Here is a 27,549-nt window from a genome sequence, read left to right as displayed (position 1 = left end):
CCAAGTTTTGTTTCTCAGTGCAATCCCATGCATCTCAAACTTTTGAGATTGCTACCACTTGAATTGTTTGGTTCCACCTCCACAGACTTTAACAACATGATGAAGAGGAAGAAAAACTGAACTTTCTCTTCCTTTCTTCCCCAGAGTGCCATTTTCTTGCCTGCTTGTGTATCTGTGAGCACTGAGAGTAGAGACTCAAAGGGTACTTTGCCCTTTATTCTGTACATGCTTCTCTTGTTCGCTTTTTTCTTTGTTTTTTTTTTTTTTTTTTTTTTTTTTTTCTGTGACTAGTGGAAGGTACCTGTGCTCAATACAGGTTGTACAACTTGTGATCATTAAAACAAGTTTTTAAAAAAAGCCAGTAATGTGTCTGTCCCAGAGGGTCCTTTACAAAACTGACTTTGTAAATCATCCTTTTCCATAACATCCAGAAAAGTAGTTATACTTGGCCAATGAATAAAGAAAAAAGTTCAAAAGCCTTCTTCTTCAGAAGTTCCTACAAACTTGATGTTGTGGAAGTCATGATCTTCAAATGTAGCATTGCATGGTTGGTGTGCTGTTTCCTTTGTAACATCCAATAATATCAACTGTTTTAACTTGTCAAACACTTGAGTCTAAGCCAACAAATGGGGAACAGAACTGTTTTTCTACACAATGAACAGTGTAGACAATTGAATATGTTCCAAGGAGATTGAGGCCAGGAGCCTAGTGGAGATTTTAGAAGGTGTGGGTTTTTTAGTACAGGCTAATAAAATGAAAGGTAAATCTTTAAAAATTTCATAGTAGGTGCAGTTTGGAAATGAAAGTGTAGGTTAATTGCTGTATAACCAATATTAGTAAAATTTTTCCCCCCAGATAGTTAATTCTATGTTTCTGTGTTGGTTTTGAAGTTTTTATTGAGAATTTTTTTTTTGTTGGTTTTGTGTTTTATTTTGGTTTCAACACTTTGCTCTGAGGCACAGAAACTTAATACTGAAAGGAAAGTTTAAATGCTGAGAATCTGGGTAATTTTTGCTTCTCAACAAAAATTGGCAGCAGACTTATATATGGGTAATCTTTGGATTTTTGAGGTGCCTGGGCAAAATTCTTTTAGGAATCCCAATTCCAGCACATAGATATAGCAAGAGGTTTTGTTCTTGTATTTTTCTTGTGGCTGAGGTGCTGCCTTAACACCAGGAAGGGCTGCCATCTCTGGATCTTACCTTGTTCTTGCTCATCAGACTCATTTTCACTACTCCTTCTTTGGCCTTAGAAACTTCTTGAATTTATTTGTTTCTTGCTCTTGAAAATGGTTTAATTTTTTTTGTTTTCTCCAAGGAATGCACGAACAAATGTCCTTAAGGAATTTAAGAAACCTAAACACTTCTGGTTGTCTGATACTGATGGTTTAGGTCTTTATAGTGTGGTTTTCTGGTAGCTGGTACTATCATGTATGACAATATCACAGGGTGAAAATGCTGAACATTTAGTCTTTGGTTTAATTCTGTTCAAGACTATCAGCCATTCATTCACGTGCAAGGGGAAAATCTTAATCTTAAAGCTGTTACATGCATCTTTCATGCAGTAGTAACATTTCCCCTCCTGTAAGCAGTGGGAGGGGACTAGGAATAATAAAAGCAGTAATTGGAAACTAAGTCAAGATGGGCATGGTTTCATGTGAAGGATTTTACTGAGGGGTATTGCCTCTGTGGAGTAAGAGTTCTACTTGCTGTGCCTGTGCTTCAGCTGAAACTTTCTGTACAAGAGTTAAATTTTCTGATAACACCAGTTAGGGATTTTCTGAAAGCAGTTTACAGGTGGGCTTATATAATAGTCAGAAGCTTCATTTCAGGTATGGGAGAAAGACATTGTTAGAGGCAATGTTTTCTTCAGGTCCTTATCTCTTGAAATGACACATCATTGTGGTGGTGGATCTGAAATGGTAGCAAGAAGGTTAGAATCTTTTGGAGTGTAGAATATTTGATATAAAAGGCATATCTCTTAGCTTCTGAAGAGTTGAGAACTATATATTGAGATAGCTTTCTCCAGTTTGATTCAAATTTATGTGGAATTGATTAGCTTGGGAGAATGGAGAACAATGTGCCATGTTCAGTGCTTGTGTAGTGTAAACGTATGCTCAGAATTTTAAATTGTTGGTGTGTATGCTAAAGGAAAATGCCTATAAGAACCATACTTAGTAGTTTTATTTATAGGAATATATTTCAATGCTCTTATTTGTGATGTGTGTTCTATTTATGTATTCAACTGGCTTTGTATGAGGAAAGAAGTTTATTGCATAGTCATGTTTTCAGAAACAGTCTAATTGATTGTTTTTTTCTTAATATAGAATCCAGACTGATACATACATACATGTAATGACTGCTTTTGATAAAGCAATAAGCTGCAGATGAGCTCTACACTACAATAATGAAGTGTAGAGTGGCAGTGTAAATGTACTGGCTCTTTATATTGAATGGAAGGGAGACATCTGATTTGGGAGAAGTGGTTCTGCCATCATATTTCACATAGCAAATGGTCACTGTGCAGGTTATTAACCATGGTGGCTGTCACCAAGGCTTACATGTGTTGGGAGAGTCTTTAAACACTCATCAGATACTGGATGCTTCCAAGGCGAATGTGAACCAGTGCTATAAAAACAGGAAGAGCTGTACTCTTCAGTCAGACTTTGGAACCACTTTTTATCCTTTTGAGGAATGTTTCAGCACGTGGCTGAATGATGAGAAGTGATCACGGGAGGTCCTGTCACCTGTCTGGCCGCAGAGGAACACGCTGATCACAGCCAACGTGCTTGCATGATTGAAGTGGACTGTACTACACTCAGGTGTGACTCAGATCAAGGCAGTGCCTTCCCCTTGCTTTGGGACAAGGGACCCCAACTGCATTTATTCCAACTTTGTGTGCAGACAGAAGTCCCTGGGACTTTTATTTTCAGATTTTCTTTGTAACTTCAGAGGTGCTGTGGTTCAACCCAACTGGCAGTCATGTACCATGCAACCGCTGGCTCTCTCCTCCCATCCTGGTGCATCCAAAACAGAGCACTGTGCTACCAAGGAGAGAAAATCTCTATCCCAGCCGAAACCAGACCAAGAGGCAAGACAAATACTGGTGATTTTTGGAGACATGTTATTTTGTGGAATTAAAGATGAGATTCCATTATCATGGCATGAGTAAAGGTCTCAGTGACCTCTCTGCCTTAAAACTTAAGGTCACTTGGTGACCTCACGATCACATCTGTGACTGGCAATTTGAAAAGAGACTGAACATCTTTCAGCTCTATATTATGAGAAGTAGAGGTTAAATTATGCTCTAGGATGAGAAAAGGGAAAAAAAATAAGCAGGAAACAAAAATAGAAGCTAATTCCTAAACTTGAAGTATCAATTATACTAGAGTTTATTTCTGCTAGTGATTCAATTAACTGTAATGACTTAATTAAGCCAATAATTGAAATAATCTTGCTTCCTCAAATTTTAGAATAACCCCTGGAAAAATAATCTTGCATGTGCCATCTCACCTGCTGTGTGTACCAGTTTGGTGCATCAGGGGAAGTGTGCTGGAGTAGGGTTAGGTTTGCTGCAAAACAGGAATTCTGGGAGGCAGATACAATGTTCCAAATCACACTGTTTCATAGGTTTCACCTGGGCTTTGTAACAGCTCGTGTTTAGTGCCAGAGAATGTGGGCTGAAGGAGATTTGCATGATGCTGCATTTTCTTGAGTGGTGTAAGAGCAGCAGTGTTTCATTTATTAACTACGTCCGGTTGTTAATACACTTAATCATGGGCTTGTTGGTGTTAAATCTTTATATTGACTGAGGGTGGTGTACTGTGTGTGGTTTTAGCCTTTTGAGGATGTTGCCTTGTCCTTTGAAACTAATGATAAGCAATATTTGTATGCTCTAAACATTTTAATGGTTTTACTTTATTAATGAATAGTTTTGCATTTTAATTCATTCATTTCTTGCTTCTGAATGTTTATGTTCCCAGTCCTTGTGAGATGGGGTGAGGGTATTCTTTTTAGTCTGTGGTTGTAATTTGTAATGCTTTTGAGTCCTGATAAGCTTTCTGGTAATACTTTGGATTCAGGAACAGAGTTACACTTGTATTGCTGTGTCTCCTGTACACTGCGTATGCACATCTGCTGCTGCCTTGTTTCATCAGCTGCTGCTGGGGTTGTTCAAATTGTTGCAGCTTTGTGGTAGATATTGCTTGGTACTGGATTTAAGTTGACAATTACTGTCTGCTGCCAAGAGGTTTGTTTCTTTTTTCTTTTCTCTTTTTTTGCCCTTCCCGCAAATGGGATTTTAAACAAACAGCTTTGAAGAAAATCCAATGATCTCATGCATACATACATGGACTAATGAAGTTATGACTGTGCATACTGGATGCCTACAATCACAATTTCCTCTTAGAAACCTCACTTTTGTGGCAGTCACAGCTTCTCCTTTGTCTGCACTGCCAGATTTGAACTATTTATGGCATTATAAGACAATATCTTCCTTGCAACCATTGGTATGTGTTCTTGGGGTTTGTGTTGGGGTTTTTTTGTGGCTTTTTTTTTGTTCCAGGAGCTCTATGAGTGTGTTGGATTTTTCTGCTCCAAAATGATGAATGTTCTTTGCTTCTGTTTGGTTTCCAAAAACCTCAAGCTTATGATTGCTAACCAAGTCACTCCTTAGAGCACTTTTTAATTGCAGCCATCTCTGCTGCCATTTTGCTTTTGCTTCCTGACATGCCCTCCACATATGTTCAGCCTGCTGTTCCTATCTCCTTAACCATCCAAGTTACTCACTATGATGGTTTCATACATCTCTTCCAGAAGGAACCAATTTCTGGTATTTTCATGGAATCTTTGTAGGATATGTTGGGACACCAAGATGGGAGAGACTGCAAATTTGTTCAACTTTCGAAAAGCCACTGATACCATAATTACCAGTGTCTGGAAAACCCTGAATCTCCAGCATAGGCATACTTTACTTTGCAGACAGCATTCAAGGATTGTGCCCTTAGATCTTGGAGAGAAAAAAGTAAAAAGGCAGAATTTGGTTCACTGCAGTTTTGAAGTGTGCTTAGTAATGGAAAATGAAAAGCTCTTCTTGTTCTTGGAGCAGTGGTGGCTCTGCTTCTGATCCCATTTTTTTAGCTTTTGTATTATAATACCTGTTGTACTGAAATTGGCCAGGGGTTTTTGTTTAGTGCAGCAGAGAGTATAACTTAATTTAAATTAGTTGGTGCTTTTTGTTGTTAGCTATGGAATTCTGTTCAGGGATTTTTCATCTGAATCTTTGGGTACCTTTTTTCCAGATTTCTTTGGGAAGTAAATTTTGCCATAAGTGAGCTTTCAAAGCTTGTTTGTTCCTGTTGCATTTTTAACCCTGATGGTTTTAACTTCATTAGCAAAGTAGTTCACTAAAAGTATATAGTTCTATATCTATCTGTCTGTCTATATATCTCCTGGAAGGCTGAGACTTTGTGTGTGTGTGTATTTATACATACACATATATATATATACATAAAAAAATAAAATTAAAATATTTGCCTTCTAGAATTATACTGTACAGTTCATGCCATGTATACCTGAATAGATATGTCTTCTGGGACTTGGTGTACTAGACAAAGATGGATTTTTTTAGCCTTTGTCTCAGTGTGTAGCCACATGTATGTATATACATATATGTATTCGTATATTTAGTGTGTTTCTGCATATATATTATATATATATATGTGACAACATTCATTTCTGAAGTAATTTTATTAAATCAGTGTGGTTATACTACAGTTGAATTTAGCATATTGTTCTGAATTACCTTTTGCCAGCTCATTAGGTAGTAATACTGCAGTTTTACTTCTGCAAAGGAGCATCCTTTCTCAGAGAAGAGGTGACTTGGCTTATCTGAGTATTTTCTACTGAAAATGTTATGGAAAGATTTAGATTATTAATACAAACTTCTCTGTTTGTAAGCTTAACTAAAATACTGGTATGAATCAGACTTGGAGCAGTACTTATGTTCTTTCTTATCCAGATATCCAAACATACCTGTTCCATCTATCAGGTGTTGGCAGTCTGCAGTTGTTGTGAATTTAGCTAGCAACTAAGTCTGTTCTGTGTTGCACAGAGTGTGTGATTAGAATGGTACAAGGGCCAATAATGCTGCTTTATAAGTCTAATTAAGATTAGAAGATTTTTCCCCCATTAACTTCTTTAATCTAGTCTGCCTCTTTAAGTTGATTGCAGATAATTTCAGATAACTGAGCAGCCTGTAGCTACCATTGACTGAAAGTAGCAAGATTTGTAGGTTCTTACTGCTTCTGAAAATTGGTCCAAAATCTCTAAAAATGTGTTCAAAATAAGCTTACTTCTGAAAGCAGTGAACACCTGCCTGTGTATTTATATAGTAATTAAATGCAAGTTTGACATGTTTAGAATACTTCTGGTGTAATTGGTAAGGAGTGACAAGGTCATAAATTAGCACAGGTTGTTTAATTTGCTAATACAGTCACATAAGGTGCTGGGGTTTTTTTGTCCAAAATCTGGTTATGGACGCAGTAATTTCAAGCTGTTCAGATAGAGTTCATGTATTGTAATAAAAGAAGGATTTTTTTGAGAAGCAAGTTTCAAGAAGCATTTGTAAAACTCGTACGTTAAAAAAGGGAATTTCGGAAATTTTCTCTATATTGAAAAGAATTAATTTTTAAGTGGGAAAATTATATTTAAACAAAGAGACTGCATGCAAGAATCATATAAAGATGAGTTTGAACAACTTCTACTCATAAAGATTTTGATGGATTTTTTTTCTTTTAGTCACTTTTGCACCTTACAGTCACTGGATTTTGTGTGTGTTGCTATATCCTATTTTGCTGATATTACTCAGCTGTAGTACTCATATTTGGAGCCTCCTGTTTCCCACTCTCTAATGCATCCACAATATTTATCAATATATGTGGTTTGGAACTGAAAAGCTTATGAAGTATCTCATATTAACTCTACAATTTTTTAAACCTTTCAAGAGATGACACGAATAAGGAAGAAGATGAAGATGAAGAAGAAGCAGAGGAGGAGGAAGAGGAGGAGGAGGAAGAAGACAACAATAACAATGAGGAAGAAGAGTTTGAATGCTATCCACCAGGCATGAAAGTCCAAGTGCGGTATGGAAGAGGGAAAAATCAAAAAATGTATGAAGCTAGTATTAAAGATTCTGACATCGAAGGTGGAGAAGTCCTTTACTTGGTGCACTACTGTGGATGGAACGTGAGGTAACTTGAGTTTTAGTTAGTGATTACTTCTTGAATTACTTCTCAAATACACTTATGAATTTTAAAAACTAAATTGATAGACATCTGGAGTCCTAAACTTTCAGTATTGGTGTTCTGTGAAGGTCATTGTACTGTATGAACTTAGATTTTTAACACTATATAAACGCAGGGCTTTAGTTACTTTGAAAATCATCTTAAAATCACTTGTTCAAAGAAGGCTTCATTTGTTCCCCATCTTACTTTTAGATCTTCCCATGCAAGTGACACATCACTCTTTTCAGGTTCCTCCTCTGGCTCTCTTAAGCCGATTTTCACTGATTCAGTATTTGAGTAGTGCATTTAGCTGAGGGAGCTCACTCTTGTCAGGGAAGCACAGCAGTAGCACTCTGTTGCTGGTGTACAGGATATTTAGCTGGAAAACAACAAGATTCTTAGTGGCAAATAAGTGCACAGCAAGTAACTGCATTTCATCTGATCTTATATCTATCCTCCCTACCCCACCTCCTCTCCCAGCCAGACTCTTCTTAGCCTAGTGGCTTCTTATGCATTCTTTAATAGGAGGAGGAGCATATGGGGTTTTTTGTCTTTAGTCTAGCATTAATAGAAATAAGTTGAAGTATTTCTGTTGCTATTTCGGACATTGTTTTTGCTATTTGAAACTTGAAGCAACTTTTAAAACAGTGAAGGAAACTAAAATTTTTGAGCAGCTTTTAAACATGTCTGCTCCTTTCCTCAGTTTCCATGCAATTGCTCATTGTCCTTAAATATTACCTTTTAAACTTTATTACTGTCTGAAAAAAAAAAAACCTACAAGTCTGAGACAAGTCTGAGGTACTTTTTTCTTATTTTTCCTTTTCTGGGAAAGCTGAGATTCTCATAACCTTCATCTGCCATCCTGCCTCTGGCCAAGAGGGTAGGACAAATGCCATTTATTCAGTTCTAGCAAGATCTGCTAGCAGAGGTAACAGAGAAGTGCAGTGCTTCTCTTGCTGTCTTGAATTCACCTCTTTGCATCAAGGCCTGGTGATTTCCAGGTGCTGCTGCCGAGGAGGAATCTCGCTCTTGCCAGTTTTGGTACCGATCTTCTGTAGAATTTTGATCAACATTGATCTACAGGAATAGGATCTGATGTACGCTGTCCTCAGGCAAAGTCTGTCAGCATAGTGGGCTGTGAAGTCACGAGATGAGGGGAGATGCAGCCTGCTGAAGGTGGGACTGGGGTGTGACTTGCATTCTGGTCCAGTTCTTACCGAGGACGACTCCCTTGGAGTGCAGTTTGCTGAAATTTTCATCCTACTAACTGAAGACTACTGTGTGTACCATTCCAAGAGGTTTCTTGCTTTTAAACTCTTGTTTTGGAATTCACGTATAAGCATAGAAGTTATTTTTCTTTGGAGCAAATATCATGCTGTTATCCGTGCTGTGAGGTGAGATGATCAGAATTTTACTTGAGCAGTACTGCTTCAAATCTGAAGAAATGAGAAGTCAGAAATGAGTCTTCTTCACCTTGGAGATTCCAGCACCCCAGTTCTTAAAGGAGAAATCAAGATTCTAAATTTTTAACGCTGCATTTTAAGCAAATCTGCAGATTGATGTCAGAGGCATTATTTCTGTGACTAGGATATGTTTGACAATAAAAGCATTTTCAGTTTACTTGAACTCATTTGAGAAGTAAGGAGTGTTGATTGTTTGGTCTTTCTGGCAGCAGGACTTGAGTTTATATTTTTACCTGGTGTTTCAAAAGAGCCCTCTGAAAAGGTTTTGGGGGGAGTAGGATTCTTCACTGAGAAATACGTCGGTGATTGAGGTTTAGCTGTGGGACTGTGCATGGACCCTGCTAAATGTGCCTATTTTTTTTTCATACATGTAAAATTACTTAAATTTATGGATTTGACAGATAGTGTGTAAGCTTTAGCCAGCATCTAAACACTTTGACAGTTTAGTATTGTGAAGATTAGTCTTGTAGGCTGTAACAGCTTGATTTGGCTTTCAGTAAGTGACAACCTGGAAAAGCAACTGCCTTAGCTGGGTAGGAAGCAATTCCCTCCTCTCTTTTTTCATTGTAGATTACTTAGCAGGGACAAATACTCTACTATGTACAGTAAGGGGATGTACTGAACTAGGATTTGCTAATCATCCAGAGTTTTTTTTAATTCTGTCATTCTTCTGCTCCTTAAAGTTGACTTTCCTGTTTCCCCTTTTGGTCAGGTATGCCATTTAATGGCCTGTTCTTTAAACTCATAAGTTGGAGCAGAAATCCTAAATAGCTACTAATGGTTCTTATCACAAGGTAATTTCAGTATCAGGAATTCAGTATTCAGGAATTCAGAGTAACCAGTTTGTGTGGGCATGCTCACATTCCTTAGGGTACTTGGAATGATGTTGGGTAAACTTGATACTCATCCTCATTAGTTGGGGTTTTGGGTTTTTTTTTAAATGTTCTGGAACAGTGACATTAAGAACTGTGGAACTTTTTTTTTAAGAGCAAATAGAAAGTGGAGAAGTTGTACAGCATTATGCTAAAGGATATTGTTACCTTCTGAGATTCAGGTGATGTGTGTGCCTGATAAAGGTCTCTGAATGGTAGTGTTCAGTGGACTTGTAGTCAAAGGGAATGGTAGAAATCTCTACCCTCTTATACAGGGACCTGTTTATGTTACCACATATTACCAGAAAAAGCAGAGAAATACAGAGAAACTTCTTCTGACCAGTGATGTTCTGAATTACGTGTAATACATATTTGCTTTATATGTAACTTAAACTTCTTTGAGGTTTATGGTGCCAGTTCCTTCTGTTGTAATTTTAATCTTCAGCTCCCAGTGCAAAGAACAGTTCATTGTGTGTTTGAGGTGACTTTCTTCTGCAGTGTAATCCCAGTAATTAGAGGGTGCATATTTAAAAAGCATTTAGATTGATGAAACTGTTTGTCATTATGGTACAATATCACAAGACATGTTATTCTTGAATGTTTCAAATGTTTAAAGCTAAGACTTACTATTTTCAACACTTCTTTCCTTCAGAAATCTGCATGTGAAAATACTAATTTCTGTCTAAGTTTGTTCAAAGATTATTTCATATACAAATTTTCTACTTTGCTGTCAACCACTGAAATTAAATGTGCAGCAAAATTTCTGGTCTTGGAGAGTAATGTATGTCATTGGGGGACAAGGAAGGGATTATTAAAAAAAAAAAACAAAAAAGAAATTAGGCAAGCAAGAATCACCATCTAATATCTCAGTATTTGAGTATCAGACTAGTTTTTCTCCTGTCTTTGATCACAGAAAAAAAAAATAGTTCTCCCTTTTTAGCAGCTACAGATAGTATACCGGACATTTTCAGTGAATTTGCCAAGACTTGCTATCTCGTTGAGGTCACTTGTCCTTCTGAGAAAAGGGCTACCTTTGCTAGTATAAATCTAGTCTGGACAAGTGTGCTTTCTTCCTTGTTTCTCCTCTAGTACTGGTGTGGAAGATCGGCTGTGCAGTCTCTGAGAGTGTGTTGTGGTGCATTTTATCTTGCAAGTAGTGCCTGTGAATCTAACAGTATCAGTACATACTCTAATGCAAGGTGCTTTTCCTTGTCTTCATTTTGGTAAGGCAAGGGGATTTTCTTTATGAAAGCATTCCAGGATTTCATATGAAACCTGATTTAAAAAAATAAGTAAATAATAATTTCTTATTAAATCCCCCATCTTGATTTTCAAAGACATCTGTCACCTCTTTTAGGAGCAGCTCCCCATATTTTCTCCTTCCTCCTCACTCTCATCTGCTCACTTTAGGGTGGTGAAGCTAGTACATGTGAAAGACAGCACTGCAGTAAAACAACCCAGGTCCTCTGAAAGTACATGCTTCTTGTAATGAGAGCTGAAGAACTTCTTTGCTAATATTTTTGGGTTAATTTTGTTTTGTGAACAGACTGTCCAAAGTAAGATTAGTGATGAAGTAAGTGTTCATGTGTTAGCAGGTGCAGTTCTGAAAAGAGGCTCAAGTCTGAGTCACACACCCCATTTTAGATGCAGCTTTCAGGGTGCTTCTCCTTCTTGCAGGGGAGGAGAATGTAATTTAGGGTCAGGTTGTCAGCTGTGGCTTGGAATATATCTTTTTTGCAGAATCTGTTTGAGTCTGGGGTCCAGTTGTCCCAGGTTTAGGCAAACCATATGTATCTGATATGTGAGTAGTGAAAGGAGCAGTGTGATGCAAAGGTGTGAAGTGTGGGGCAGCTGAGTCCCTGGAGAAGATGGGAGATTTCTGTGGCCTCCTTGCAGGGTCTGCCTGCTGGTTTGGGTGCAGTCAGGAATAAAGCAGGATGTGCTCTGGCCAGCAACTGTGACTGTCACACATTTGTGTTCCAATTTGTGCGCCTTGGGATGAGGGCTTGCATGACCACTGTTTCTAGTCCATGATGTTTAGGACTCTGTACTATTGAGAGGTGTTCTCTTCAGATGCTGCACTTCTCTCCTTTGGTTCAGTGTGCCCCCATGTCTGTCAGCTCTTGCCCCAGCAGGCACTGCAGTTGCTGTGAATCTCAGACAGTGTGGGCTGTGCACAGACTTTGCATAGGAGGAAGATTAATTTCTTATTGGAGATGCATAAGAATGAGTGAATACAAATTTGGTATTCTAGCAATGTGGTTGAGGCAGAAAGGACACTGTCAGAATCCTCACTTTTCTCCATGTGTTTGTCAGGTCCTAGTGCTGTTTTCCTGCATGTATTTAGATCTAATAAAATACTCCTGCATTTCTCTGGGTCACAAAGTCCATTTGGCAGGCACTTCATGGTATTCCTTAGGCAAAACATGTCTTTGTCTTGAAGAAAGATTGCTTCAAATAAGATTTCCCAGTCTCACAGAATATGGGATTTTTCCATATGAGCAAGTACTCTGCAGAATTGTATTTCAGTTTTGAACCTGTTTACTGACGTTTCACCTGCTAATGACAGTGTAATAGTACAATGGCAGTGGTGTCTGCAGCAGTGTAGGCAGTCTTGGTATATCATAGTCTGCATGGTCTGCTGTGAGATTTTGTGGTTTTTGTCACATGGAGGTGAAAAAGCAGAAAAAAATTGTTTTGGAAAGCTGTGTTTCAGACTGCTGCTACTTCATTTTTCACCCATTATCATGTCACATTTAAGTTAGTAGAATACAGTATTTAGCTTCTGAAATCTCTTGTATAGATCATAACTTATAATATGTAGGAAAGTATGTTGGAAACTTTCATGTTTCTCCCTAAATATCTTTAATTTATGTCAATATTGTGAATATAATTGACAGTGGTTGCAAAGAAGCTGAATTAGGACTGTGTCAGTAGTCATATATCAAAATTATGATTAAGTAAGCCCAGCTGGAAAGCCAGCATGGTGATTGTGCTCAAATCCATCTTGTACGAGTTTTTTTGAAGAGTGTGGTTTTGGCTTTTTTAAGTTGATTTTTCCCCCTCTATTTTTATGTTTACCTAGGAGGATCAAAATTTGTTTGTATGTACATTCAGGTCAAAGTTAATACCAACTAATTTTTAACTGAACTGTTTCTTATGCATATGGTTCTTGAATTTACAGTTTAACTAGCAAAGCAGCTTATTGTTATCAGGAGGAAAAAAATTGATTTAAATGACTCTTGACTTTTTCAGAAATACACAATCTGGCAAGCACAGTACCAAAGTTACAGTATATTCTTACTAAGAATGTACTTCTTTAGTCTTGGATTTGTACTTAACAGGTCCAGTCTTGAATAACAAGATGCCTGTTGTTAATATCTTGGTGCTATTTAGTATATTTTTGTCTTGTATCACTGTGATGCTAAGTGGAAACCTTTAACAGAAAAGGAACTGATAAATGTCCCTGTGAAGTCAGTGCCTCAAAGCTGGTGACTCCAAAGGGTTACTCTCTCCAGATAACTTTTTGCAGTCCCTCAGGATCAAAAGAGATTATTTTTATTAACTGGTCACATTTTATGTAGTTGAAAGGATTTATTTTATTGTCGTTTATTTCATTGTTAAGGTTTTACAGTGTATAAATAGGAAGTATACCTTTTAGAGGTCAGTACAGATTCACCACACCATTCAGGTGGTTTTTTTACCTGCAGACATGGATTTCTGCTGTTCTGTGCAGACTGAAACGTAGGTTTTGCATTTGGCCCTCAGTGTAAAAAGACATTAATCCTCTGAACCTTAACTGAAATGTCACAGACTTGAGAATTCCACAAATTACTTGATTCAAATTCCAATTCAGTTTTTATATGGCTGCTAATTCTCATTTTCCTCAGTTAAATTTCTACTGTGATGTGATTATCTGCTTAAAATGATAAATGTGTATGATTTCTTTTTCTCTTTAGGTACGATGAGTGGATAAAGGCAGACAAGATAGTGAGACCAGCTGACAAAAATGTACCAAAAATTAAGCATCGAAAGAAAATAAAGGTAGTTTTTCTCCCTTGTCTCTCTTGTTGCTCCCTGTGTTAGTTTGATACATAGTTAAGTAATCCTTGCCTCCCTTCCTGACCTTTTGATTGGCCTACAAATGCTTATCAGGCAAAGCAACTTCATAGCCTTTTAAACATGGATACTCTTTTCATCATGAGTTTGGCTTTTCTCCTTGAGGTGAGGAGGGGAAGCTTCTCTTTCCTTCTTTCCTGAATTTTTAATTAAATGTACAGAAATCAAATGAGGAGGATACAAATTATTGTCAGTGTTGGGAGCCAGCTTGAGTGGGGTGAAATTTGAGATATCTCTGATTCTGCAGTGGCAATCTGTGGACTAGTCCATGTGCACGGGACTCTATAATTTTATTGCCAAGATTTTTTTCAACATTAATTCTTCCACAACTGATATTTAAGCTTAGATGATGACATATTTCTTGGACAGTGGGCTGCAAGGAAGCTTTTCCTTCCTTTCCTGGCATGCTGCAGTGCCACTTCTCGAGCACTGGTTGTGTTTGTTTCCCATTTGTTTTATTGTTGACAAAGTCGACCTTCCATAGAAAGGTCTTGGCATGAAGTGTAGGAAGGTGTTTGTAGTCCTTGAAACAAAGAGGAGAGCTTTCCTCTACAGATTGAATGTTTAAGATAACTGTAAGCATTGTTTAATTGTAATCCATTTTAAGATGTGTGCTCCAATCAGAAGAGTTTTTGTATCTTTTTTTCACCTAGAATAAAACTGACAGAGAGAAGGAAGAGAAGTATTCTCCTAAACCTTGTAAATTGCGACGTTTGTCAAAACCCCCCTTTCACACCAGCACATCACCAGAGACTGGGTCCAAACTTGACAGCACTGAAGCCAAAAATACTGAACAAGCTCCAGTTAAATCAATAGAAATTACTTCTATCATTAATGGGCTACAAGGTATTGTACTTTAAAGCTTTTTCTAATTCTGTAAATGGCCTTTAAACAGGAGTAAATGACAACATAGAATAACTGGCGCAACTAAATGCTTGAGTCTGTGTGGCTAATTATAACATCTTCAGAAATAACCCTTGGACAAAAGCAGTGTTGGAAGTTTCTGTGAATTCAGTGTGACAATGGTCATTACATTTTGTGTTGCCATCCTTTTTTTTTTGTTTGATATGGAGCTTTTTGCTTCCTATCTAACTTCTAAATGTTTAATTTTGATTTACCTAAGCTATAGGACCCATTATTCATATCTGCATGTCTGTTGCTAGCACTGTGTTCCCCTGCCCACTCATTTACAGCAGCATTTTAATACCTACTTGCATCTCTTCATTCTTAGTTTAGAGCATGCTTCTAGAGAAGGAAATCATGTATGCTATAGGTAGTTTGAGTACCACAAACTTTTGTGGAAGCTGTGTGAATTTAATTATCATTCCAACTTATTTGAACTTGGATGGCAATGGCCACTGAGTTCCAAAACTGTAGGTAGAATAACAATCAACATAATCTATAATGCTTCATTTCCTTAGGAAATGAGAAACAAAAACCAATTAGTGATGATACTATTAGTGTGATAATTAATCTGTATTTAACTTTACAAATCAAGGAGTTATATATATATATATTTGAGCCAATTCCTGTGTTTCTCCTTGAATCTGTATCTTTTTGCATTGGATGAGATTGCTGTTGATTCCTTTGGGATTATATATCTTTGTTCTTCTCTCGGTTTCTTTGTTGCTGACCCTGAATTTTCTTGCAGTTGTCCTACATTCTTCTTGTCCGTTTGTTTCCCTAAGTGCCTTTCTTTATTGCTTTCACTTCCTTTTTTCCAGGCTGATCATCAGATTGGTTGGTTGGTTTGTTAGACAATATCCAATGTGTGTGGTGGTGTTCTGTCCTTTAGACTCTGGATTTTCCACGGAAAATTATGTCTGTGTTATGACCTTTGGAAAAAAGGCAGATAATGGTAGTATTTGTCACCCATAAGAAATATGTAAGGGCATCTTCAGTTACTGATTTGGGTGCAGAAGCTCATATTTTATGGATTAATGCACTCTATACTTTCTCTACCTGTTCAGAAATTCCTGGAGATGTACTGTATAACAGAGAATCTTCCTAGTTTCTAATCTAGCCATTATACCATGAGTTTTTGAACTCTTCAGAAGTACCATTTAAGAGAGAGACTGCTAGAGATCCCTGTAGCATATCTTCATATCTGTACAGTTTTCTTTAGTTGTTTTTTTGGTTTTGTGTTTTTCAGTAATTCTTTGTAATCAGAGTCAAGACAAACTTTTCTTGTTTTGTTTTTGTTTTGTTTGGATTTATTTTTAATTAGCTTCTGAAAGTTCTGATGACAGTGAGCAAGAAGATGACCAAAGTGCCCCGAATGTTCATGCCGATGGCAAGGAGGAATCTCAGCCCGAAGCCGTCAGCCAAGATAAAAATGAACTCCGTCTAAAAGAACAGAGCGGTTCATCCCTCCCAGAAGAAACTAAAGCTCTTACAGATGCAGTGCTGCCCAAATCTGTATCCAAGTCTCCTGAAAGATTGCGGAAAGAGATGGAAGAGTTATCTGAGGATAGTGACTCCGATGGAGAAGATGAAGCCACAAAGAAGAGAAAGGATGGAAAGAAGGAGATGGTGGATAAAACAGCAAAACCACAAGTGAAGCGTGGTAAGCGAAGACACTGTGTTGCAGAGGAGTCCTTAAAGACCGTGTCACCTAACAGAAAGGATGACAAGTCCAAAAACAAAGACTCCCTTAGTTTAGAAAACAGCAGTAACAGCTCCTCGGATGAAGATGAGGAAGACAAATCTAAACTGAAAATCACTCCAACGAAAAAGTACAATGGACTAGAGGAGAAAAGGAAATCGTTACGGACAAGTACTTTCTACTCTGGATTTTCTGAAGTGGGAGAGAAAAGAATAAAGCTTCTAAACAACTCTGATGAAAGACTTCAGAACACCAGAGCAAAGGATCGAAAAGATGTGTGGTCAAGTATCCAAGGGCAGTGGCCGAAGAAGACGCTGAAGGAGCTGTTCTCAGACTCTGACACTGAGGCTGCTGCTTCTCCTCCACACGCTGCTCCTGAGGATGCTGTGAGAGAGGAGCAGCTTCAGACTCTTGCAGAAGAAGGCATTTCTTTGCCTAACTGTGAACTTGAAAAATCTTTGCCAGCAAGTGTGGATGTTAAACCTGTTGAGGAAAAACCAACTGAAGTGGGTGAGAAGAAGGTTGAATTTCCAAGCAGCGGCAGCAATTCCGTGCTAAATACGCCTCCTACAACTCCTGAGTCACCTTCCTCTGTAACTGTGACAGAGTCCAGTAGACATCAGTCCAGTGTCACTGTCTCTGAGACACTGCCACCAAATCAAGAAGAGATACGAAGCATCAAAAGTGAAACAGATAGCACAATAGAGGTGGACAGTGTGGCGGGGGAGCTGCAAGACCTCCAGTCTGAGGGAAATATTTCTCCAACAGGTTTTGATGCCAGCGTGAGCTCCAGTAGTAGTAATCAACCAGAGCCAGAGCATGCTGAAAAAGGTAAAGGAAAGGGTAAACAGAGCTGTCTCCAACCTAACCAGCTCTTAATTACTTACATTGCTGATGTGTTTTCATTCTGTTTTGATTATAGTGCAGGGAAGTTAGTTGTTGCAGGAAGTAGTAGCCTGCTGTCCATTTCAGATGTGTGGAAATGGCATAATCATCTCGTGAGTAAAATGTAATCTGCCAGGAAGTTTATTGGCTTTTCATTTGAAATTGTGGTGGTTTCACCGAGGGACAAAGGATAAAAGAATGAAGTTTATACTGGATATGGCAAAAAAGCCCAAAGCAAACTGTAATAGCTTGTTTAAGGAACACTTATTGTAGCAAGATGGAAGCGTTTTCAGCACTGTCCTTAGGAGCAGGAGATGCTTTTCTTGCATAAAATTTGATTCTCTGTAAGTTGTTTGTTTTGGGGGAGAAAGCCCTCTTGCTGCTAGGATGCTTAGGCAGTCATTTCTAATTTGTATTTTTCTAGAACATTAACTTCTTAAGATTCAAGTCAAGCTGATAAAAGCATTGACCTTTTCAGCTATGTTTCACTTTCATATGCGATTTTTTGGATTGAAGTTCCTTTCCTGAAACCATTAGAGAGTGGGGGATAATAAACACTTGAGCACATGATGTCGCTGTACTGCTGCCTGCTTTTTAACTGCTGGCAAGGCAAGATCCAAAAGCTTTTTCCTGAAAGTGACTGGCTGTTTTGCAGTACATCAAAAGTACAGCTACTTTCACTGTGTTGTAGTGGCTAAAAAGTATGAACACGAAGGAAGAAAATACATTTTGTATACAAACCTGAGACAGAAGTGGGTTTTCTTAGCTCAGTGGATTTCGGCTAGCAATTAGCTATTTTTTTTCAAAATGCCTTTAAAGGTGTGTCACCTTCAGTGTTCTGTTGGAAATGATGTTCTGAAAGTATGCAACAAAATGTGTTTCCTTAAAGGGGAGAGTTTGGAAGAGGTCAATGTGTTCCTCTCGATAAATACACCTGTATTGCTTTGCTAATTACAGCTGTGTAGGTTTAGAACTTAAGTTGCTTGGGGTTTTTTATATTGCCACTTGAAAGAACAATTACACAATTGTAAAAGAGTATTTTGCATGCATTGGACTTTAAGTTCCTCTCTGATTTTGTCAGCATGTTGCCTGTTTCAGAAAATTAGGTTCCTTAATTTAAATTGTTTTATTCAGGGGGTCATTTTTAATCTGTAAGTCACATGGTTGTGAAACAACATTTGAAGAAGTTCTGAAACACTCTCTTTTAGCAGGTGTACTAGAATCCTTCCATGTTCCTTTTCAACTTTTTCCACTTGTAGTCACAATTACCAGTAGAATTTTTCCCTTTATTTTCTTGTTGTTTTTTGGGGTTTTTTTTAACATTATCTAAGATCTTTTTTAAGACCTTCAATCAGTGTAATTACTGATCACAGTTTATGGCTTTGGTTTTTTTCTCACAGCTTTCAAGTAAAGCAAACTTTTAAAAAGATTTTTTTGTCTCAGTAGGTCTCGATAACTCTTTAAATAAATGTATTCTTATTTAATTTACAGTATTAAAAAATAGTAAACCCATGTAGTTTAAGAGAAATTCTGGTGATGCATATGGGAAAGTAATTTGGAATCATCATACATGTGCACTCTGTGCAAAGAAACTTCATCTGCCTTCCATTGTCTTCCACCTCCTCTTGTCAATATAAGTGGAAAACTGAGCTGCATTAAGGATAGGCAGGAACAGTTGCATTGTTGTCTACAAACTTAAGGCTTGAAGTGTTTTGTGAGAGGAGTGCAAGCATTTATTTTATTTTGTTTTCTTTCTTTTTTTTTTCCTTTTCCCAATTATAGTCTGTACAGGCCAAAAAAGACTTAAAGATGCTCAGGGAGGAGGCAGCTCTTCAAAAAAGCAGAAAAGAAGCCACAAAACATCTGTGAGCAGCAAAAAGAAGAGTAAAACTAGTAAGTACAGCTTAGTATGAAGTAAAAGGTGTGAAAGTTGCATGTCATTTGTTCAACTGATTGTAGGAGATGAAGTCAGTTAATAAAAAATGCATTAGGACAAAATGTTCGCATCAGGGAATTCTTAACACTGTTTAAATGAAGAAGCTGCTTTACCTAAACACCAGAGTGTTTTTAAATGGCTTGTATTATTTCTGGGCTTATTTCTAAGAGCTCCTTAATATTTTGTAATTCAAGAAAACCAAGAAGAGTGAGTATTTCACATATGGCAGAATTGGGACAGGTATGTCTGTATCATGATAGCTGCCTGCTTTAGCGGGGAGACTGGGACTTGAAGGAAATTATACTCTGTATTTTCTGCAAGATGAGTTTTTGGAGGTTAGTATCTCTACTCTGTAGCAAATATGAGAATAATTCCAGAAGAATATAGATTCTTATTTTCTTCCTGTGCTGTCTGTTACATCTGCAGTAAAAAATTCAGGTTTTGCAGTTTTTTGTAGTTGTAGAAGCTAATTGGAATAGAAACTACAGTACTGGATAAGGGAAGCTTAATAAAAGCAGCGGTGTGTTAGGGGTTGTAGGCACAGGTGTTTGGGAGACAACAAGAACAATTACTGCTTAATTTCACTGTTAATAAAAAAATACCTGGAAACAGCTAGAGACTGAAGCCTGGAAGGATAACTGTAAAAAATGGAGTTAAAGAAAGGATAACACACATATGCCATGCCTTTTTTCCTCTCTCTCCCCCAGCTTCCCTCCCCTCTTTCTATTAACAGCTTTTACTAAAAGTCTGTACTTGCTAGTCTGGTATTTGCTTCCACCCCATTTGTCTTTTATGTTCATTGATCTCTCTTCATATTTTCTCATCCTTTTTTATTCCATTTTACTGGTCTTCTCCTTTCATGATCCTTATTCCTACCCTCACCCCAGAAATTAAAGTAACCAAACAAACTGAATTTGCAGAACCAATACACCATTTTAAGCCTTGCCTTTATTCCCCTGGATTTGGTGTATTTACCCCTTTTCCTCAACCTCTGTCTTCATCAGTATGTGACACTTCAAAGCTACTACCTTGTAGTCATTGCTGTGTGCTCTTTTTGTTAGATTTCAGGCACTACTGGATATAATAAGGAAAATGAATAGATAAAATGTGATTCAGCTGAAGAAAAAAAAGAAGCTTTTGGCAAAATTCCAGTGTATCTGTTAACCTGCTTTTGTGGCAGCTTCAGCTTTTGCCTTTGCATTAAACTATTGAATTCAGGGTGCCCCCAATGCAGGGAGTGATTGGCATCTGACTCCATTGATTCAGAATGCTGAATAATTGCTTTATTAAAACTATATTATATTACATTAATACTATACTATATTAAAGAGAATACTATACTACAAAGAATACTAAAGAAAACCCATGACTGTCCCAAGACAGCCAGGACACAGGTTTGAGTGATTGGCCAAGGAAACAAAACAATCCTCAGCAGAATCCAATTGACAAATCACTTCAGGTAAACAATCATCCTAACACATTCCACATGTGCAAAACAACAGGCACAGCAAATAGAGATAAGAATTGTTTTCTCCTCTCTGTGCTTCCCCAGGAAAAAAACTGAGAGAGAGAATTATCTCTTTCTCTGTTCAGAGAATGTGAATGCCACATTAAACCAACACCAACAAGCAACTGGCCAAGCTCTGTCACACTACATGTCTTGAGTATTCAGTTTCTCCTGTGTATATCACCAGATCATAAAGGCCAAAAGGTTCAGGGCTTATTTTGTCATCACCTGGGGCAGGTACAACTGTGGCATACATTTTTCTTAATAAATATAAATTCAATATGTTTTTAAAAACAACCATAACAATTGAGGTTCTGCAGAATTCCTAGACATTTTATTCCACTGCTTTGCTAGACTTGTGTTAAATTAGTCACTTGTACCTGCTTTCACCTTAGTTTTATTTTAGTAATGCTAAAAAACTTCAGCCTTTCAATCATTACTCATAAACCTTGTCTTTTAGATAGATTATTTTGTTACTCGCAGCTTTCAAGTAAAGCAAACTTCTAAAAACATTTTTTTTGTCCCAGTAGGTCTTGATAACTTTTTAAATAAATGTATTCTTATTTAATCAAATCACCCTTTGAGTGATTTGATGAAAAACCCGTGTTCAGTTCAGCCTGTTGCTTTAAAGTTTTTTCAGCATGAGGTAAAGTTTTTCTGTTTTGGGCCAGCGAAAGATCTTTTTCCAAAATTAAAAAATTGTATCATCATGTCTGAGAAATTTGTAGAGTACATCACAGATGTTCATATTACTGATAGTGATTTTAGTAGAGGTAAATTAAAATTAGGGTGACATAAGGCTAAGAAAAGGCTTGCTCTGATTTCTGCTATACATGTCCTAAAAATACAATCAAAGGTCTGTCTGTAACTGTTAGCTCTAAAATGGAATAGAAGTTTATATATTGAATACTGCATTAGAAATTAATGTCAGAAAGAGGTAAACAGGAGATGGACCATAACAATCAGTCTTGTGAACTCCTAGAAAAAGTGCAGCCCCATGAGCAGGCAGATGTGATTCATTTTGTCCCCATTATATACCTGCATGTGCTTCAGTGATGCAAAGAGCATCAAGCCAAGCTGCCACACCAGGATGGAGTCTGTTGTTTTAACGGATTTGGGTCAAATAAATTCCCATTGTATGAAAATCAGCACAGAGATTGCTTCTGGCAAGCTTTAGTTTGGGCTTTGTTTTGTAACAGTATCTTCTTGTTTCTTCAGCAAACAGCAGCGACAGTGATGAACTATCTGCTGGTGAAAGTGTGTCCAAGTCTCAGTCAGCAAAATCGGTTTCTACTGGTATGAAATCTCACCAAACCAAATCACTCACAAGAACACAGTCTCCAGGAAAATGTGGCAAAAATGGAGAGAAGGAGTCTGATCTCAAAGAACAGAATAATCGTTTGCCCAAAGTTTACAAGTGGAGTTTTCAGATGTGTAAGTATTTTCTTGAAAACATACCTAGTTCTAGTTCAGACACTTGGGTGATTGATTTGTAATTTTTCTCCATCCATTTGGCATTATTGCACCAGCACATGTTTGCTATTTCTAGGATTAAGAACTTCCACTCTGTTTCAGTCAAGCTACTGGTCCAGCTAGGGGTGAGCAGTGTGGAAGGGATCCTTCCTAACCCTGTATGACCCTATCTGTCTGCCTGTCTGAAAAACAGATCAGTGGCTTATCAATTCCCTCATATTAGTGCAACTTACAATTAAATCTGACTTTGCTGTTTTGGGGTTTTTTTTTTAATTTCCTCCCCAGCCCTGAATTTCAGCATTAGTCTCCTTTTAAATGTATTTTTCCCAGTAGTTCTTCACAATCAAGTTGCATTCTGGTGCTTTTCAGGAGTATGTAATGTAAAAGGTCTTTATTGTCACTTACTGCCCTGTTGAGATTCATTGAACACTTTCCTGGTGCAACACATCTTAGGGGCTTTTGCTCCTTCCTTTCTTTTTACCTTGGCTACACTCCACATGCTAAAGTTGCTTGACAGAAGTTGGTCTATGGAGTGCTCTTTGACACATTTCCTGCTGTAGCTGAATCAGACACTTGAGCTTTCCTCATTTTCCCACAGCCTAACATAGTTGTGACTTTTGGTCCCTTAGTGCTGCCTTCATTACAGGTTGATGTAGCGCATTTTGCACCTCACAACAGTTTAAATGATTCTTAAATGCTTTTGAATGGAGTGTCTCCTGTGTGGCTTCCCTGGATGAAGCAGGAGTTTCTCCTGGCTGTGATACCCACTGCTGTGTGCCGTGCTGTGGAGATCTCCCAGCTGGAAACAGCCAGAGGGGCAGCTCCTGTGCTGGCCATGTCCAGCCTGGTTGTCCTGTATGGTTTTTCCTTATGGCACGTATGCCAGGGGCTCCACCAGAACCACCCCACAGCTGTGCACATTGCTGTTGAAACCTGCTTGTTTTGTACCAAGACAAGTCAGGCCAGGCTGACCTTCCCATTGTCTGGGGCCAAGCTGAGATCCAGCAAGGACTGAAAGCAACAGGCTCAGAGCTAGTTTTGGTGATGTTTTCATCCCTTGTCTTATTTTTTTTATCCTTTTCCTCCTGATGGGGAAGGGAATGCCTCTTTTTTCCTCTCCCAGCTCCTTAAAAAGTCCCCAAAAAGCGTATGGGAGTATCTTGTAAAGAATAATAAAAAGTGAACAAATTTGGCGTGATAAAGAGCAGCTGCTGCTGCTGTTGTTTCTTAGCTTTGCTGTCTGCTAGCCCAAAGCACTTCACTAAAATTGGAGTATCTTCTACTTCACTGACATCCAGAAGTGTTCGGAAATGCTTCAATACAATAATTAACAGAGATTGTTTAACTTGCAGCTGACTTGGAAAATCTGACTAGTGCTGAGCGCATAACAGTTCTCCAAGAAAAATTGCAAGAAATCAGGAAACATTACCTGTCCTTGAAATCTGAGGTGGCTTCCATTGACCGAAGAAGAAAGCGCTTAAAGAAAAAAGAGCGGGAAAGTGAGTGCTGGAAACTAAATTCTGCTTTTAGAGGGCTTAATTGCGTGTTGTGTTAAGGTACTGGATAATTTGCTGGGAGATGTGTGTCATTTAGGAGTGTGGTTTTGTTTGGGTTTTGGGAGATGCTGTGTGTGGGTATTTTAGAGCCATTAGGAGGATCAGATACCCAGTGACTGTGGAGAGGGAAGAGCATTACCAAGGTGTACATTCCGTTGGATGCTCTTGAGGAATAACCACTTCATACAGGAAAAAATGTACAGAAAATAAACTTTTCTGAGCAGTGAACAAAGGGTATTAATAACTTCTAATTTTTCCTCAAGTTACAGATAAATGTACTGAAGTGTTGCTTGCGGGCCTAGTTAGTGCTTTCCCCTTGAGATAAGGGATTTATTCCATGACTTTAGGGGATACCAGTTAAGTTGAGTGCTTGCTACACAAACCGGGCAGTAGAAAAGAAACCAGTCTTTTCCATTGCAAGGCATTGGTTGCTGGAGTCAGTATGTACCAGTGCCTGCTGCTGAGCAGGAAAATATGTTTATTGCTTCATTTATGAATCTCTATAACCTGTGTTTTCCTTTTCCTGCGCAGGTGCTGCTACTACATCATCTTCCTCCTCATCACCTTCCTCTAGTTCCATTACGGCTGCAGTTATGTTAACGTTAGCAGAACCATCTATGTCAAGTTCATCACAGAATGGAATGTCAGTTGAGTGCAGGTGACAGCAGGACTTGCCAAAGCACTTTGCACTTAATGGCTGCTGAGGGCCACTCTTTTTTTTTTCCTTTTTTGTTTTTATACTGCACAGTGGCACAAAATTCAGACAAGCACTATTTTGTATTTAAAGTTGTTTCTTGACAAGCTAACTTTGCACTTAAGTGCACTTTTATGAAGAAAAAGTACAACAAACTGCTTTTCCTCAAGCAATAATTGTTTCCAACTTGTCTGGGAATTGTAAGTCCAGTGACTCGAAGGCCTTCCACTGTGGCAAATGGAGGCTGTTCACTGCCTGTAGAGACAGGACAATAAGTATATAGTTGTTGGGGTGATCTAAATCAATGTGGTAAGGCTTACTGTATTCCCTGGTATTTTGTTAAAGCTGGAACATTTGATATTTTTCCATTTATTTATGACAAATATTGAAAATATTTTCATTTGTACAAGCTAATTGTTTTTTAACTGCTAAGTCACCTTATAGTGGCTTTAATTGTATACGTCAAGCACATCTATTCAAAACCTGCAGTTAGTAGGATGTCTGACATCAGTCCTGATAACCAAATATGAGGATTCCTTTTAAAAGAAAAAAAAAAAAAAGACTGACTAATGTTTACAGGTTTGAATTAGGCTTAAGTAGGTTACTCTGGGTTTTAAGAACCCGTTAATTGGAATGAAACTACTGTACTTTGCCATTTTTCTATAAAACAGTATTTTTTTTTAATTTTGATAAAATACATTATGAAAAAGAAAGAAAATGGCTAACAAACTGTATTAAATCTTAATGTATAAAGATTGTATTCAGCCAGTTTAAAGTGTATATTTATTCATAATGGATTATAACAGGTATATTTTTGTGTTTTCTTGTAAATGTTTCTTTTCCCCTTAAAGCAACAAATATTTCATTTGTAATGCTTATTTTGTTACGAGCTTCTAGGAGAGGACTTCAAGAGGGAGCAAGGTGTAAGGTTATAATTTGTGGTTGCTGATACCAACACTGCCACAAAAGGGTAGTTGTTTTTAAAATGACTAGCTAGCCGAGTGGTAGATGTTTAATTTTTTAAATGCCTTGTACAAATTCCAAAACCAACTTCAAAATGTTTTCACTTGTATTGATTTTATGTTGAATGGATCCCAAGCTCTCTCCTGTCAATTCTATACCTTTGTAAGACATTTGTATATTGCGGAAGTGTTCATTCGAGCTATTTAATACCTGGCACTGTTAATACACAGTACTTTATTGTACAGATTGTTTTACTGTTTTAATTGTAGTTCTGTGTACTTCTTTTGCCTGGGGAAATAGGGGCTGGCATGTTTTTCTTTGTTTTCTGGCAATACAACATGTAAGAATTTGAAGCATTTTGTTTGTAGATGCTAGAGTGTCAGAATCCTTTTCATTTGACTTTTCTAAGAAAAGCATTTTCAGTCTTCGTAGTGTGCGCTTAAGGTTATAACTGATTTTATTGAAAATGGTTTCAAAGTATTCAGAATTGTACAGGACTGTAAAAATTTGTTGACAGACATTGAAGGAAAAGCTTATAGAAAAAAGCTATAAAATATATATTAGGTTCTGCAGAAAATGGAGAGTTATGTAATATATTGTACAAATGTAAGCAAAGGCCTCTGAAATAAAATGCCATAGTTTGTGAATCCCTGATTTTGTTTCTAACAGTTTAATTAAGCAACTGTAGCGTGTTCATGAAAGTTACATCGAGCTGCAGAATCAGTTCAGCAAATGATCTTTGGTATGCTGTAATGGACATAGAAAGGTAAGATAGAGCACATGCATTTGCCTTATTTTCTTCCTAGTGAATAATTCAAATCCATCCTCTTTTTCAGCAGAAGGCGAAAGCATGGCCCATTATTAAGGCAGAGCCAGTTGAAACAAACTACTGGCTGTAGTTCAGGTGACCAAAATACACCTGCAAAGTGACAGATTACTGATGAGACTGACAGTAACAACCCACGATAAATAAGCTTTGGAAACATTGACTGTGTTAAAAATTATGATGATCCAAGACTACAGGGGTAATTTTAATATTTTCAGTGAAGCTACTAAGAGGATATTTTCATCTGTTTAGTGGAATCAGAGTCATGGTAGTTCAGTTCTGCTTTTCAGTTTTAGTAGACATAAGGGGAATGGATGTAACTGGGAACTACATCTGGCAAGCAAGATTCAAATATAGCTCTTCACTCACTACTAGTTCTTGATCAGCTTTCAGTTTTAGTGCCAGCATATTTGCTTTGATGTAACAATTACTGACTCTATGATCTGCTGGAGGGTTTTGTTTACCTTTTTAAAACAGGGATCATTAGTTAGCTTCCTGCTCCCAAGTCAAGTTTTTACATAAATAAGATTTTTGATTTTCTGTGATACAGAGATTATTTAATTTTCATAATATTTCTGATGCAGTTTAGTGGCTACTCAAAACATTTGTCTGAATGTGTTACATTGCACCTCTCCTGTGAAGTTTGTCTGTAAATGGTGCTCTCCAGATTCATGGAACCACTTGTCTCTCCGTAAGTAACAAAGGAAGATACCTTTGGCAGACTGTTAGCCAGACAGTTTTATCCCATGTTCCAGTGGGTCAAATCTGAGTTGATTTTCAGGGCACGTACTGTACGCAGCTTTACATGTGGGTGCATTCCCTGCCTGGCACGGGCGCTCTGCTTGCAGCTGAGGCAGTTTGCCACTAGCACTGCCTGCTGGTTTGTGCCCGTACTCCTGAGCACCTGCTTGGACCATGATCCCAAAGGCAAAGCAAGGCAGACATCCTCTGCTGTGCTCTCCACACCTTGGCTGAGGGACAGACTCAGGTTTGTGTGTCCCACAATTGATTGTGTTGGGGATAGCTGAGATGGGCATATGCTGAGGGAAAACATGCTTTATTTGAAGGCTCTGCAGTGCTCCCACTGCCCCTTATTGGCAGTTTCCACTGAAACCTGTCCATACTTATGACTGGGTAGTTCCCATCACACTGTGGAATTTTCCTGTTGGCACAGGGATTGAACTCTCTCTCAGGCAGAGTTCCTGGGGGCTGTATGCCTCTTGCCGAGTTTCAGTGGCCACGAGTCTCTGAAATGCACTGGATGATGGCTGAGCCTGTTCTGCCCCTTCTGTGTCACTACAGTGCTGCTCTTCTGTGTGAAAGCAGATTGGAAAAGCCACCTGCCCCTTTTCAAGGATTTGTGTATTC

The 27,549-nt window shown here is 38.0% G+C and overlaps 1 protein-coding gene across 4 annotated transcripts in view; it reads left to right on the top strand.

Annotated features, from left to right (window-relative positions):
- The window catches only part of ARID4B (AT-rich interaction domain 4B), an 88,424-nt gene extending 62,415 nt beyond the window's left edge, over positions 1-26,009 (top strand). For 3 of the 4 annotated variants that reach the window (XM_071432118.1, XM_071432109.1, XM_071432139.1), the window contains exons 17-24: positions 7,004-7,249; positions 13,577-13,661; positions 14,390-14,582; positions 15,964-17,172; positions 19,009-19,119; positions 21,888-22,103; positions 23,495-23,641; positions 24,230-26,009. In XM_071432118.1, the coding sequence (XP_071288219.1) occupies positions 7,004-7,249; positions 13,577-13,661; positions 14,390-14,582; positions 15,964-17,172; positions 19,009-19,119; positions 21,888-22,103; positions 23,495-23,641; positions 24,230-24,360 (2,338 nt within the window). In that variant the 3' untranslated portion in view covers positions 24,361-26,009. The remainder of the gene's footprint in view (positions 1-7,003; positions 7,250-13,576; positions 13,662-14,389; positions 14,583-15,963; positions 17,173-19,008; positions 19,120-21,887; positions 22,104-23,494; positions 23,642-24,229) is intronic. The other variant, XM_071432128.1, reaches the window with a different exon arrangement.
- The last annotated feature ends 1,540 nt before the right edge of the window (positions 26,010-27,549 follow it).

Source organism: Agelaius tricolor, unplaced genomic scaffold (assembly GCF_023055355.1).
Source record: "Agelaius tricolor isolate 1412-34295 unplaced genomic scaffold, bAgeTri1.0.p SCAF_1, whole genome shotgun sequence".
NCBI classification, from domain to species: Eukaryota; Metazoa; Chordata; class Aves; order Passeriformes; family Icteridae; genus Agelaius; species Agelaius tricolor.
The sequence above is the reverse complement of the archived record's forward strand: the minus strand, read 5'-3'. Positions and strand labels throughout refer to the sequence as shown.